Source organism: Tamandua tetradactyla, chromosome 7 (assembly GCF_023851605.1).
Source record: "Tamandua tetradactyla isolate mTamTet1 chromosome 7, mTamTet1.pri, whole genome shotgun sequence".
NCBI lineage: Eukaryota > Metazoa > Chordata > Mammalia > Pilosa > Myrmecophagidae > Tamandua > Tamandua tetradactyla.
In genome coordinates, this window is record NC_135333.1 from 30,643,037 (window position 1) to 30,658,998 (window position 15,962).

Genomic DNA, 15,962 nt, shown 5'->3' on the forward strand with positions numbered 1-15,962 from the left:
TTCCTGTCAATTTCCTGTCAACAAGGAAGATGTGCTTCCTTCAATTCCTTCTCTAATGAATTGTCCCCACAGGCTCAGGGAGAAATGGTCCAGGCCACAAAATCCAGATGCCAGGGATGAGACCAATCCTGAAATCCAGGTCTTATGATTCAAATATGCCAGCTCTTTCCACCCCCTTTCCACTCTCTGCCATGGGAATGTAACTAAATAAATGCCCCCCCCCCCCGCCCCTATTTCCCATTAATGAGCACTGCCTCCAGGACCAAGCAGGGCATATTCCAGAACAATGAGACCAGGGTAGAAGCAGGCAGGCTCTACGGAGGGCAACCCACAGTAGGCAGGTGCTCTGGGCTCTCCAGGCCAGGAGGAATGGGGGCACCATGGTGGGGGTGGAGATGGGGACATAGAGAAAGGGCAAGGGAGAGAGGCATGCCAGTGACAGTGACCAGACGGGCATGCAGGACAGACGTGCAGACCACAAGCGGAACCTACCGTAAGGACCGTATGTTGGCACTGCCCACAGCCCGACCCGGGGCAAAAGCAGGGCAAGGGGGGAGGGGATAGGGGAGAAGAGCCAGAGAAATAGAGAAGAGACAGCTGAGTGAAAGGCTCACACACACCCCAGGCCCCACCCACCCCCACTCCCAGGCCCACCCAGCACCCAGGCAGCTCCAGGCCCCTCAGAGCCTGGGTGTGGGGGAGGGCTGTGGGTGACTCCTGTTATACTCCCTTTTCAGGGAGGCAGTGTAGGGAAGAAAAAACAAACTGGACACACCAAGTGACAGTCCAAGTTCAAGCTCTGCCTAAGTTAGACTCCCACCCACCTCCCCATCCTTTTTGGGATCAGCTGGCACTGGCAAGCCTGTGATAGGGGTTGATAATATACCAGACCATCCCAAAACTTCACCGACAGAGGACGGAGGCTCAGATGGGTAACTTGTGCAGGCTACACAACCACGGAGCTGCAGCATAAGCTGTGGGCCAAGAAGACTGGGGACTTCAGTCAGAGGGTAGACAATGAGGGACAACTTTAGCTTAAGCATTCCTGGCCGGGCTGGGGTGGGGTCCCTGCTAGAGCCATATTTCTGGTCCCACTATTTCTTGCTGGGTGTGGAGGTGAGGGAGATGGGTGGCATTAAGAAAAAGAGCCCAGGCTTCTGAGAGCTCCTGCAGAGCCATCCTGGGTGCTGAGGTAGTTCTCTGCCATCACCCTGCCTGCTCCTTTGGTGGCTCCCAGGCTCTGGAGCACAGGCTCTGCCAGGACCAGGTCCAACAACATTACCCCACCCTCGAGACTGTGTGGGTGTTCGTCAGATCCTTCCAACTGGGAGAATGGGGGGAGGCAGGCAGGGCACCAGCTAGCAGTAGGAGCTATGGGAGCCCTGGTCAGCTCAAGCCCCAACAGCACAGCTTCTGGCAGACTGGGCACACAAAGCCTTTCGAATGAATGGCCCCTGACCTCTCGTCAGCAAAGGTGCTAGAATAACAGCCAAGCACACAAGAGCTAAGGGGCGGGGGCGGGGGAGGCTCTCCCCAATCAGGAAAGGAACAGGGCAAGAGGGAAAGGCAGCGGCCCCCTCCTGCAGGCTGGCACCTCTACCCTCCACTCAGGACATCAGTCACCCAAATTTCATGGTGGAGTACTGGAGCTGGGTTTCCAATGCCCAGTCCCTCAGAAAAAAAGCCGGCAGCAGGTGACCTCCTGGATAGATGTGTCGGGTCAAGAGGCATACACCTCCTCAATGGGTAAATCAGTTTTGTCATCTAAGCCTCCTCTTCCTCATCCTCCTTGAACACTTCCCTCTCTGCCCAGCCAAAGGTAACCCTCCTGGCTCCAGCTTCTCTGCAGGCCTCACATCAGGGAGCTTCTAAAGCACACCTGCCTGGGCCCAGCCCCAGCCCAATTACTAAGAGTGAGGCATGGTCATCAGCATTTTTCAAAAGTCTCCAGGACATTCTAACATATAGCCAGGGTTGCTAACCAGCATTGTAACAAAAATAAGAGCAGTAGGTATAAAAAGAAATCAGTTACAAGCTATTATCATCTGGGTCTGTTTCTTAGAAGTAATCAGATTAAAAATAAAAAAGAATAAACTTTAGAGACAGGGATAAATAGGCAAATATATAACGTTTGGTACCAGGAACCCTTGGGAGCCTGTCTTTTCATCAGAGTCTCTGTCTTGACCTTTATGTGAGGACACCATCCTGTATCTTCTCAGGGTCTCCATACTAGACCTGCTGCAAACCCTAAGAGACAGGTGGGCTCAGCCTCCAGACCCAGATGGGTAATCAGAGGAGGGCATTCCACAAGGAGAGGCTGTGGAGTCTAAGAGTTCTTGCCAGGTGACAGAGGAAACCACAACTCTGTGGCCCTTTTCCCACATGCAGGCTGGAGGTCCCATGATCTGACCCAGTCAACACCTGTGGGGTGCAAGGAGCAGAGAAGCCCTAGGTGGGGAGCGTCTGGGGGTCCCTGCTCCTCCCCGTACCTTGCGCGTCCAGCCTCTTGTCGGCGTAGACCTTGTAGGTGAAAGCATGCCGCAGGGCCAGGGCAGCAAAGAACATCTCCACGCAGATTATGAAGTCCTGGTAACCAGCAGCCACAGTGCCCTCGCCCACTGACACACGGGCTGAGTGGATCTTGGGGATGGCCCCGCACTTCTCCAAGATGGCCAGCAGCATGCCTACAGGAAGAGGCATGGGTGTCAAGACCCAGACTGGACCTTCTCCAGGCCCCCTTTCCACCATGGAGCTCCATCCAAAGGCCCACACACCCCAAGGAGAGTATAGGCAGGGTCCATGGCTGTTCCTGTATGGCAGGGAAGGCAGAGGCAAAGCCAAGGCCTCCAGGAAACCCCAGACCCCAGCTCCTTGTCTGGCCATCAAAACTGAGGGGTCACCAATTATGCAGGATCCCACCCCATCCACAAAGTGGCCACACTGGAAGCTCCCCAGGGACACCTGCCCAGAGGTTCCCAGAGACCCAAGGCCCCTTGAGCTCCAGGCTGGTGAGGTCACAGGCCCAGCCAGCACAGCCTGGGCCCCAAGGGCCCCAGGGCTTTGAGGGCAGAACAGTGCAGGCTGGCCTTATAGCAGCAGGTAGAAGGCTCACCTTGCCAGAAGGAGAGGAAGATGACAGACTTGACCATGAAGAACTTGAGGACAGGGCTGTAGGGGCTAAGCAGCTCCCGGGTAGCAAAGTAGAAGAGGAAGAGGGCATAGAGGGCCAAGCTGACAGAGATGTTGTAGATGATGGTCACGTAGAGGTAGCCGCTGGTAACACTGTGGGAATCAGGGAGCAATTTCAGGCTCAGAACTTTCAAGAGATAAGGGCCTTGCTCCTTTACCCTCCCAGATGCCAATTCCCCATGGAGAGCACTGCTGTCCAAGCAGCACTGAGACTGCCAATGGAGAGGGGATGGGGTGAGCATAGCAGATGCAATCTCTAAAAGGGGTGTGCAGGGCGTGGGTGCCTCCGCTTCACTCAAGGTGTGTCACTCCACCTGCCTACAGCCCTGGTGCCCGTGTTCCTGGTGGAAGACTCAGGTATGGAAGTCAGGGTGGTGCTGGAGGTCCAGGGGACAGGAGTTGGAGGGCCCAGCCTAATGGTCAGAAGATGGTTCAAAGGGAGTACTACAAAGTTCAGCTCTACTTTCCCTCTTGAACCAAGGTCTCCTCTTGAGCCTCAGTTTCCTCACCTGCCCCAACAGGACTGCTGTGAGGGTACGGGTAGTGCCTAAGAAGTGCTTACAAGTACAGGGTCTAAAAAGAAGGCCCCAGATGCACGGTCACTTCCACTGTGAAGGTGACAGATGCTGAGGGCTTACAAGCAGGTCATGTTGGGCCTCCACTAGGAGGCGCAGGGTGGCATGAAGAGGCCAGAGTTGGGCTCAGAGGAAGGTTACAATGTGGGGCATGTCAGCGGGCTCCCCCTTCCCTAATTCCCACCCCCCACCCCCAACACTTCTCTCCACACCCCTTAGACAGGACCCACTGCTTACTCGAAGTCACCGTCACGGTACTTGCCGAAGGCCTGGAGGACCACGGTGCTGACGGCCATCAGTGGCTTCACCACGCAGAACTGCAGGGTGGCCTGTTTGGGGTAGGGAAGGGGGAAGGGGAGAGTAGAAGCAGAGGATGAGCACAGAGAATGCACAGCGAGAACGTTCTCTGGGCCTGTGCCAGACGCCATGGACAGAGGGGAAGGCTCCATGTCCTGCTCCCAAGGGGACAGGTTTTTGGGATGGGAAGCAAAATCTGCAAAAGACAGTGAAGCTGCAATTCAGTGTACAAGAAGATGAACGGTGTTTAAGGAAGGAAAGGGGCACAATGCAGGGGATGGGTGAACCAGGAAACACAAGATCTCATCAGAGAAGGCATCACAGAAAAGGAGGCCACTGGGAACCTTCCAGAGCAAGAGAGGGACAAGCTTCCATTCTAGGCAGAGGAAATAGCCCACACAAAAGCACAGAGGCTTCAGAGTCCAGAGTGGACAAGTGCAGGGATGTCAGAGCTGACGTGGGACAATAGTGGGGATGTGCCAGGGAGAGCGGTAGGGCCAGGGCCTTGGATAGACCCTGCTCCAAGAACCGGCCACACAGGACATAGGATGGGGCAAGGGTGGACAAGGCTACCTCCTCGCATCCTCCTTGCTACTCTCCTTCTCTGGCCCCTTGCATCATGCACTGGGCTGGATCCGGGTTCTTATCCAAAGCTGGGGTGTGACTGGGGATGGGGATGACCTATAGGAACATGATGGGAGATGGGAAGCTGCCCAAAGCACAGCAACTCTGGAGTCCTGGGACCTGGGTTTGAGTTTCAGCCTCACCAGCTCCTAGCTGCAGTAGCTGGAGTAAGCAGTCATTTAACCCCTGAGTGGCTGGCATCACCAGCACCCGGGTCACAGGCTAGCTGCTGTGAGGCCTGAACAGCAACTCAGTAAAGCACCTTCTCAGAAATTCCCACTTCTGCACATTCAGGAGAAACCTCTGCCTGCTTGCTCAGCATGGAAAGAATTCTTTAGCTCAGTTTTCACAAAACCGTACAGAGGCCCCAGCCAACTCCAGGGATATCCTCAAGTGCTCATAAGATCACAAGAATCACCATTCTTGGAAAACAAATAAACTACATAGGCTTTTGTGGAAGAGGGGTGGCAGTGGAGTTTAAAATCCAATCAGCATATAAAGAACTCCTGCAGCTCAACAACAAAATGACAAACAGTCCAATTAAAAAATGGGCCAAGGACTTGAATAGACATTTCTCCAAAGATATACAAACAGCCAATAAACGTATCAAAAGATGCTCAATATCATTAGCCATGAAGGAAAGACAAATCAAGACCATAATGAGAGATCACTTAATTCATTCTAGCACCCACTGGAACAAACAACAACAATAAAAAACAAATGGAAAATAATAAGTGTTGACGAGGATGTGGAAAATTTTTAACTCTAGTGCATTGTTAGTGGGAATGTAAAATAGTACAGCCTCTGTGGAAAAGTCTGGTGGTTCCTCAGAAAGCTAAACACAGAATTTCCCTATGAGCTGGCAATTCCACTCTAAGGTATATCCCCCAAAGTAATGAAAGGACTCAAACAGGTATCTGCACACCAGTATGCACAGCAGCGTTATTCACAATTGCCAAAAGATGGAAGCAACCCAAGAATTCATAAACAGATATATGGATAAACAAAATATGGCCCATCCAAGGCTAAGCTTACTTAAAATTAGTCCTAAGAGTCAACCCCAAGAGAACCTCTTTTGTTGCTCAGATGTGGCCTCTCTCTTTCAGTCAACACGACAAGCAAACTCACTGCCCTCCCGCTCTGTACATGGGACATGACTCCCAGGGGTGTGGACCTTCCTGGCAATGTGGGACAGAAATCTTAGAATGAGCTGAGACTCAGCATCAAGGGATTGAGAAAACCTTCTCAACCAAAAGGGGGGAGAGTGAAATGAGACAAAATAAAGTGTCAATGGCTGAGAGATTCCAAACAGAGTCAAGAGGTTATCTTGGAGGTTATTCTTACACACAATATAAATATCACCTTTTTAGGTAAGGTATAATGGAGAGGCTGGAGGGAAGTGCCAGAAAATGTAGAGCTGTGTTCCAATAGCCATGTTTCTTGAAAATTATTGTATAATGATACAGTTTTCGCAATGTGACTATGTGATTATGAAAACCTTGTGTCTGTTGCTCCTTTTATCTACCTTATCAACAGATGAGTAAAATATATAGCATAAAAATAAATAATAGGGGGAACAAATGTTAAAATAAATTTAGTAGATTGAAATACTAGTGATCAATGAAAGGGAGGGGTAAGGGGCATGGTATATATGAATTTTTTTCTGTTGTCTTTTTATTTCTTTTTCTGAATTGATGCAAATGTTCTAAGAAATGATCATAATGATGAATAGGCAACTATGTGATGATATTGTGAATTACTGATTATATATGTAGAACGGAATGGTCATACATTAAGAATATTTGTGTCTATTTTTTTAATTAATTTAAAAAGAAATAAATAAATAATAGGGGGAACAAATGTTAAAATAAATTTAGTAGATTGAAATGCTAGTGATTAATGAAAGGGAGGGGGTAAGGGGTATGGTATGTATGAATTTTTTTGTTTTCTTTTTATTTCTTCTTCTGAATTGATGCAAATGTTCTAAGAAATGATCATGATGATGAATATAGAACTGTGATAAAAAAGGAATGTTCACATTGTATGTTGATCGGTTTTATCAATAAAAATTAATAAAAAAAAGATGGATCCCCCCAAATGTGGTCTATCCATACAATGGAAAATTATTCAACTGTAAAAAGAAATGAAGTTCTGATACAACTGAAAACATGCTGAATGAAAGAAACCAGATACAAAAGGACAAGTATGTATGATTCCACTTACATTACATATCTAGAATAAGAAAATTCAGAGAGACAGACAGTAAGTTAGAGATTATCAGGGGCCAGGGTAAGGGAAAACAGGGAGTTATTTAATTATCCAGATACAGTTTCTGTTTGGGGTGGTAAAAAAGTTTTAATAATGGAAGGTAGTAATGGTACCACAACATTGTAAAAGTACTTAATGCCACTGAATATTACAGTTAAAAATAGCTAAAATGGGGGCTGAAGTCTATTCTTCAGAAACCCCCTCTGCTGAGAGAGCTTCTCAATAAATTTCCCACCTGCAATCATAAAAAAAAAAAAAAAAGGTTAAAATGGCAAATTTTATATATGTGTTACCACAATAAAAAAATCCAGTCAGCAAGGCTAAGCTAGTGTGGTTCCAGATAGGGTAAGGACCTCAGAGATAGAGAAAAGTATCCTGTTGAATCCCAATGTTTTTGCTCCAACTGGAGATGCAGTGAGGTCTGCAGGGGAGCCCGGGGCAGCCTGAGTGGTAAGGCTAGCCCAAGGAGATGTGCAGGTGATGGGTGTTAGAGGTCTGGTGCTATTCTCAAAAACATCCCTCCAAACTTCCCTGGCTCCATAAGCCTACCCAGAGGAAGTGGAACAAGCACCCTTGGGGAAAGGAGGAAATAAAGAGCCCTCTGGGCAGGTCTCCAGTTTTCTCTGTGATTCGGTTTCCTCGTGACAATAACAGCAGCAGCTTGTATTCAATGGACTTTGTGAGTCTGGCCATAAGCCATGTTTTCCTAGGTTAGCTCATCTCATGCTTACTACTACCCCTGAAGGAGGTGCTGTCACTCACCCCATTTTACAGATGAGAAAACTGAGGCATTGCAGTGCAAGTTTGCCATCTCTAAGCCTCCATCCAACCACTGTCCTGTGGGGGTCGGAACACAACCAGAGTTTCCCACACCAGGCTGGACATGAGCATCACCTGGGGAGCATTTAACCAGTACCAGGTCCCAGAGCTTGTTCTAACCTTCTAAATCAGGCCGGGATCAAGGGCAGGAGGCGGATGACCTGGAAACCCGTGTTTAACAAGCTCCCCAGGAGATTAAGGCATCAGGGACTGGCCTTGGTGATTTCTAAAGCTCATTTCTGTGCCTCTAGAACAAAGCTAGATGGCTTCCTCTCACACTGTGTCACTGGGAAAGGAATGAAGCAGCTTTTATTGCTTCCTTTCCTCTACCTCTCTCTGCCACCTCCAGGAATAACAGCAGAACATCCAAGCCCACAGGGGGGAATAATTTATAACAAGATGATGCGAGCCAGTGATCATGAGATCAAAACTCGGTACACAATAAAATCATCAAACAAGGCAGTGAGTGAGTCACAACTGGGCCAGGAACCTGAACCAACTGGTAAACAATGGCTCTGAAATGCCCCACCCCAAGCCCAGGACAGCCTTAACTCTTTCTCTGCAGTCCCAGTAGTAGGATTTAGAATTTAGAAACTGCAGGAGAGGAAGACCTGGAAGCAGGAAAGGAAAATCTGGAAACAGGAGAGGAAGATCTGGAAGCTGAACTGACACTGAGAGAGGGTCATGGGCAGCAGCCCCTGCACAGGAGAGGGTACAAAGGCTGGCCCCCAGTAGGTTGTGATGACTTGAGTGTGGGGTCATCACCCCTCATGACTACTTCTGGTACGCTGCAGAGGCTGACAGGGGCCCTCGAGGAGATCCAGGGGAGGTTAAAGCAAGGTCACAAAGGCTAGGCGTGGCACCCTCAGACTCCACTTCCCGAAATAAGAGGCTCCAAGGCAGCTGCTGTGTTAAATGCTTACACACATCAACTCGGCTGTTTCACAACCATTCCAGGAGGAAGGATCAGCACACCCACTTTACAGAAGAGACCAAGGCCCAGAGAGGTTCAATAACTTAGAAAAGGCGGGACTCAAACTCCAATGGTGAGACCCAGGCCCATGCACCCAACTACACACCACACTCCCTGCACCCGTGCTTCTCTAGGCTACAAGGTTGAGCAGCCGAGGAAACCGGAAGCTGGACTGCCAACCAGGGAATGTAAAAAGGAATGAAAGTGACTGCACTGGCCAGCCGGGAACTCTTCAAACTGAGACTCTACAATCCCTGGGCACATCATTGGATTCTCTCCCACACTGAGGCTTGGGCAAAATGAGCTAGAGTCTGGAAGCAGTTCCTCCTGCCAAGGCTGCATCAGACACTCCCAGGATGACCATCCCTACCCCTCCAAGCACATTCTGCTAATATAGGTGCATCCCTAAAGGTTTGGGGGAGCAGATGCCCCACATTAGGAACTCCATAGGTGGGGCCACAGGTAGCCCTGTATAAGGGTCCTCCTGGGCCCACAGCCCCAACACATGTACCAGAGGCAGCACAGCCTTTGCAGCTGCTGCTCCAGAGGACAGACCAAGGCTCCTGGTCCCCAACCCACTTCTTGGGCAGCTGCAGGAGACCCACCTGTTTGCAGAACCGCAGGAATCCGATGGAATAAGTCTTTCCCCAGAGGCAGCACGTGCCATACATACAGCTGGACCTGAAAGAGAGGCAAGGCAGAAGGGGGTGGTGAGCAGAGAACCAGGATTCTCGAAGGTGGGGCTGGGGTTGTTGGGCTCCTTCACACCGAGGCAAGCCGGGGCAGAGCATGGTGGGGTGGGGGCACAGATCGGGGACAGCCTCAAAGCCAAGCACAAGGGGAGCCAATGGGGAGGGTCAAGACAGTTGGGAGGGAGAGCAGTATTGGCCCTGGGGGACTAAACCACCTCAGAAAGGTCTAGAGTGATACTGCAGCAGGGAGAACGAGCAATAAAAGGACTGAGCCAGCAGGGAGGAGAGAAAAGAGTAAGAAAGAGCCAGAGAGGCTTTCCCAAGAGTCCAAATGAATGGCCTCACTCAGGAAGTGTGGAAGAGGTACAGTGGGTCAAGGTTAGGGCAAGAGATGGTCTTTATGTCCAACTGATGCCAGCACAGCTCAAAGAATGCCAGGCTCAGGAATCGGGGTGCTGTTTGGGGCTTCAGGGAGATTTCATACTCACTCAATGGGCTTCCCTCTGATTTCAGACATGATGGAACTTTCTCCTCCAAGGTATTCATAGCACAGGCTCAGGAAATTATAGATGACCAAGGCTGTGAAAAGAGCATCCAGAGGAAACCACTTGAACCAAGAGAACGGATAAATAGATGGTGCAATTATAAACAGTCATGAAAGTAAACAAATAACAGCCACACTCAGTGACAGGTGAACCTCACAGACCTGGTGTTGCACAAAAGAAACCAGTCAAAAGAAACATCGCTCACAGTGATGTTCCATTTAGAAGCCCAAAAGCAGGCAAAGCTATATTATGTCGTTTAGGGATACATAAAGAAAAGAAGTGACTGCCATAAAATTCAGGACTGCACAGAGAAGCTGGAGTAGTGTGGGATGGAGATGGACTAATGGGCTTTGGAAGGCTAGCAGTATGCAAGGTCTCATGGTGGCCAAGCGGGCACCACCTTGTATTTATTGAGTAGTACATATATGTTTTATACACTGTTCTGTCTGTGTGTTATTGATCACAATTCAAAAGCAAAATGACAAGAAGCCGTTCTCCTGGAAGAAATTCCATGCCAGAATGAAGTACCAGATACTTCATCCTTTCCACAACCTATAGTGATAGGTGTGGAATCACGCACCGTAAGATATAACAAAACACAGAAACATGCCCCAAGTGAAGTGGAAATGGCTTAGGCAGCTCGGTCAGCTCACGGGAATCTGCACAAAGCTCATCACCAGAAAGACAAAAAATTTCAACAGCAAGTGATGGCAGAGTAGAGAGGATGTTGCAAGTGCCATTAAATAAAAACAACAATATGCTGTAATCAGCTCCATGGTCAGAGGACTTCTGCAGAATTGGCAAAATGAAAGCTGATGCCCGCAGGGTACCAGGAACATACAGAGGTACTACAATCTAGGAAGCAGAACAGATGTGAAGAGGGAGTACAAGGGGTACAGCAGGGGGCACCACATAAAAAGTCAGCGACTGAGAACACAGAGAAGAGGAGAAGCATCCAGTGAAAGAGGGAGGCCAAGGGACAGGTTAGGAGGCCAGGAGATAGGATCAAGGAGCCACCAGCTGCCCTGCACCAGAGGACTTCTCATCTGCTCAGGTCACATCACCTCTCTCATGGCTCCCTGGAGCCAGCTGGGAGCAACCTCTTGGCTTGGTCTTGCAGGATTTATTCCCTGCTTGCCCCTGGCACACTTCCTATCCCAGCATCATTAAATACTGCTCTTGCCCTCAAAGCAGGGTGTTGTACCCACCATGCTTTTGCACTTGCAGATCCCACTATCTGCAGCATCCCCCCATCCCAACCCCAACAGCTGCATGCTATACTCCTGGTCTCCTTCAAACCCAGTCAATTACCCCGCTGAGATGGTTCCAGAGACCACCAGGAAGCTCAGTGCTTTCTCCTCTGTACAGACACCTTACAACACTTACTTTGCTGCAATGTAATGACTGATGTACTCAGTGGACTATGACCCCCCAATGCAGGGCCCACCTTATACCCACTGTCTGCATCCAGAACAACAGCACAATGCTTGGCCATAACAAGCACTCAGCAAATGTTTAATTTCCTTGCCCTGAAGCAAATAAAACCCTGACAATAACATAATCTAACTCAACCTGTCTGGACAGCTCATTTAACCAACCCAAACACTAGGAGCCCAACATAGGAATGAGGACTTGTAATTCTGTATAGCTTAATGTAATGCCCGGATACATCCTAGAGTATGTTGAACAGATAATTAAAAAGTATTGACAAAGTCCCTTGAGGGATGGGAAAAAAAATATGGAACTATTAAATTACACCACAAGGAAAACCCCTGATACTGTCTCAAACACTAGGGACACCCAAGTCAATAGGCCAAGCCCCTGAGCTTGAGGCCTGCTCTTGTGAAGTTATATATGTGTGGAGAAGCTAAGCCTACCTATAGTTATGCCTAAGAGTTACTTTCCGAGAACCCCTTTTGTCGCTCAGATGTTGCTTCTCTCTATCTAAGCCCAATTCTGCAAGTAAAATCATTACCCTCCCCCTTACCTGGGACATGGCATCCAAGGGTAAAAGTCTTCCTGGTAACATGGGACATGATTCCCAGGGATGAATCTGGCCCTGACAGCATGGGATCAACAATGCCTTCCTGACCAAATGGGGGAAAAGAATTATAACAAAATAAGGTAGCAGTGGCTGAGAGAGTTCAAATGGAGTATAATGGCTATTCTGGAAACTACTCTTATGCTAGGTTCAGCTAGATACTGCTATTTTTCATGGCTTGCCAAACCTCACCAAAACTATTCCTGTCAACCCTAAAGAACACTTAGGGCTCCACCTGATATTCTACAAAGGTTCCATGCACTATGATTACTTTCCAGAAACTTACAACTTCCAGATGGGTTCTTAGGCCAGTTAAGTCCTGAAACCCAGAGGGGCCAACCTGTCCAAAACATCAACTAGTTCTATCTCCCTATCCTGCATTATTGATACCCCTTTCCAACATGAAAAGTTAGAATGGGCATAGTCCAAATACCCCTAAAGACTGAGAGAAAGATCAAAGGAAAAGGTGAAGTTATAACAGAGAAGATAGGATTTAACAAATGAGTATGACTTCTGAATCATATACTGATATTTCTTTAGGTCTCTAATGTCTTAAAGCAGCTGAAAGAAAAAATCTAAAATTGTGGAACTCTGACCCACACCAAAATCTGAAACCTGTTCTATAACTAATTGTTGCAGTGTGCTTTGAACTTCATTGCTTTTTTGAAAATGTTATTTTTCACGATAAAAAAAAAAATAGCAACTTAAAAACAAAAACAACAAAGAAAAAAACTCTGGCAATACATTTTTAGGCAAAAGTAAGCCTTCAGTCTCCCTGGTGGCATGGGAGATGATCCCCAGAGATGAGCGTAGCCCTAGCACCATGGATCAACAAGGTCATCCTAACCAAAAGGGGGGAAAGAGGTGTGACAAATAAGGCACCAATGGCTGAAAGGATTCAAATAGAGTCAAGAGGCTACTCTGGAGGTTACTCTTAGCACATGCTTCAGTTAGACATCTGCTACCTATCATAACTTGCCAACCCCCAATCAAAACCATTCCTGCCAATCCCAAAGAATATCTATGGCATTATATGAAATCCTACAAAGGTTCCATGAACCAGAGAAACTTTCTAAAACCTACAACCTCTAGATGGGTCCCTGGACCAGATAAGTACTGAAATGCAGAGGGGCCAGCCTCTCCAGAACATCAACCAGTTCCATCCCCCTATCCCATATAATCGACAGCTCCCTCCAACACGAAAAAGTCAGAATGGCCATAGCCCAGATACCCCTAAAGAGTGGTAGAAAGATCAAAGATGATGTTAGAGTTATTTAGAAGGTTGGGTTTAACAAATGAGTATGAGTGCTGAATCATTATATTGATATTTCTTTCAGTCTCCAGTACCTTAGAGCAGCTAGAAATAAAAATCTAAAATTGCAGAATTGTAACCCATGCCAAACTCTGAAATCTGCTCAACTAATTGTTGTGATATACTTTGAAATTTATTGCTTTTATGTATATATGCTATTTAAAGAGAAGGAGGAATATAACAGAAAAGATAAGATTTAACAAATGAGTATGACTGCTGAATCATTCATTACATTGATATTTCTCTTGGTCTCCACTGTCTTGGAGCAGCTAGAAGAAAAGAAAAATCGTGGAACTATAACCCAAACCAAACTTTTTTTTTTAACTTTTAATTTTTTTTAAATACCAAAAAAACACCAAACACCAAAATGCAAACATTCTTAACTTTTGATCATTCCGCTCTACACTTATAATCAGCAATTCACAATATCATCACATACTTGCATATTCATCATCATGATCAATTCTTGGAACATTTGCATATATTCAGAAAAAGAAATAAAAAGAAAACAGAAAAAAAATTCATACATACCATGCCCCTTACCCCTCCCTTTCATTGATCACTAGCATTTCAATCTAAATTTATTTTAACATTTGCTCCCCCCATTACTTATTTTTATTCCATACGTTTTACTCATCTGTTGACAAGGTAGATAAAAGGAGCAGACACTAGATAAAAGGAGCAGACACAAGGTTTTCACAATCACACAGTCACACTGTGAAAGCTATATCATTATACAATCATCTTCAAGAAACATGGCTACTAGAACACAGCTCCACATTTTCAGGCAGTTCCTTCCAGCCTCTCCATTACATCTTGACTAACAAGGTGATATCTACTTAATGCGTAAGAATAACCTCCAGGATAACCTCTCGACTTTGTTTCATACAAACTTTTTACTTCTTAAAATAGTACTTGGAAATTTATTGCTTTTTTGCATATATGTTGTATTTCACAATAAGAAAAAAGTTTATAAAAAAAGACTTTAAAAATCGGGACAAAATAAACATACAAAATGCAATCAAAAATAAAGAAATAAAAAAAACAGCAAGACTTCAGCAATTTGGAAAGGCATATATGTGGGGCTGTCCATCACTCACAGTTGCTCTAATCTATATATTAAGGGCTCAGGTCTCCAGTTGGGGAGGGGACCTCCAGCAGCATCTTGCACACTCACATTCCAGAGCACTGAGCCCACTTTGCTGTAACTGTCCCTTGACAGGCATGGAGCAGAGGACGTGCCACGTGGCTCTCTGCCATTAGCTAGCTGGCCTCAATTTCCTCATTTGTGAAATGTGGACGACAGGGGCACCTGCCTAGCTGTGCGGCTACGAGGCTTCAGCAAGTATGCAAAGCGCTCAGCAGCAGTCCTGAGTGCTGGCTGTCACAGTCCTTATGGTCACCTGCCTGCCTTCCTCAGGGGCCAGCCTGGCCTTGACGGGCAGAAGCCCACTTGTGCTGCCTGCCTGGTACAGAGGCAGCTCAGGACGTGTTCGGTGACTGTAGGAATCTCCAGTAACCTCCTGCTTACTCTTCATCAACAAGAACTTGGGGCATCTGGCAGAGGGGGAGGTGGTCAAGCTCACTAATAACCTTTGTTCAAAGGCAGTGGAATGGATGTCTGTGACACACCCAAGCTGGGTCCAGCTATGTTGTAGCAGATCTAATTTATCAAAGATGGCCACATCTAGAGGTCCCTTTTCATATGTTCTTCTTGCAATGTGACATTGGCACTCCTCCAGAGGAGGGGGGAGTCTTGTTCCCTCCCTTTGCATCTTGGTGGGTCTGTAACAACTGCCAAAGTAATGCTGTGTGAAATCTGGGTGAGGTTGGAAAAGGTATTACAGCTTCTGCCTCTCCAAGGATGCTCCCCTTGGACCCAGTTGCCCTGCTGCAAGAAGGCCCAAATGAGTCCACCTGGATAAGCCACATGGAGTAACCACCAGAGAGGCTCATATGGAGAAGAACTGAGGCCCCAAGCCGCCAGCCAGTGCTGCCACGAGCCCTATGAGTGAACAGCCTTCAGAGGATTCCTGCCCCAGCCTCCGAGTTCCCCAGCTGAAGCCTAAACACCTGGAGTAGGGACAAACTACCCCAACTACGCCCTTTTTCCAAATTCCCGGCCTACAGTATCCATGAACAAAAGAAATGGTTATGTTACACTACCAGGCCTTGGGGTAATTATTTATTTACCCAGCCCCAGGAAGCAGGCTATATAAAACCACTGCTGAAGTTCCCAGGATGTGTTCTACTCTCTCACACCTCCAAGCTGTGACACATTCTGGCCCCTCTGTTGGAAACAACCTGGCTGTGTCCCAGAATGTGACCCAGGGGAGATGTCACCGCCTCCATAGTACCCTCCTCTGTCCTGCCACTTCATCCACGACTGAGTTCTCTGGTGGCCTGTCTGATTCTTCCATCACCAGAGGCAGCAGGAAGCAGGAAGAGTCATAGCCTCTGGAGTCAGGGTGCCTCGGAGCGATCACAGCTCCACCACTTCAGAGCTGTGTGGCCGCAAGCAAGTTCCTCAAGTTCTCCATGTTTCAGTTTCCTATCAATGGCAGTTCCATTCTTGTGGATTTGTGGTAAGGACTGGGAAATGAGGAGATAAAGCTTTGAGTAAGGTT

General features: G+C 47.5%; 1 protein-coding gene across 4 annotated transcripts in view; it reads right to left on the reverse strand.

The window, feature by feature from the left end:
• TMEM184B (transmembrane protein 184B) overlaps positions 1–15,962 on the reverse strand; it is a 57,359-nt gene that overhangs the window by 2,958 nt on the left and 38,439 nt on the right. The window contains exons 4-10 of one of the 4 annotated variants that reach the window (XM_077168816.1): positions 11,970–12,065; positions 9,926–10,016; positions 9,351–9,426; positions 4,002–4,093; positions 3,113–3,282; positions 2,490–2,684; positions 493–513 (exon numbers count right to left, since the gene is read on the reverse strand). In XM_077168816.1, coding sequence (XP_077024931.1) covers positions 493–513; positions 2,490–2,684; positions 3,113–3,282; positions 4,002–4,093; positions 9,351–9,426; positions 9,926–10,016; positions 11,970–12,065 — 741 coding nt within the window. The remainder of the gene's footprint in view (positions 1–492; positions 514–2,489; positions 2,685–3,112; positions 3,283–4,001; positions 4,094–9,350; positions 9,427–9,925; positions 10,017–11,969; positions 12,066–15,962) is intronic. The other 3 variants (XM_077168818.1, XM_077168817.1, XM_077168819.1) reach the window with 3 other exon arrangements.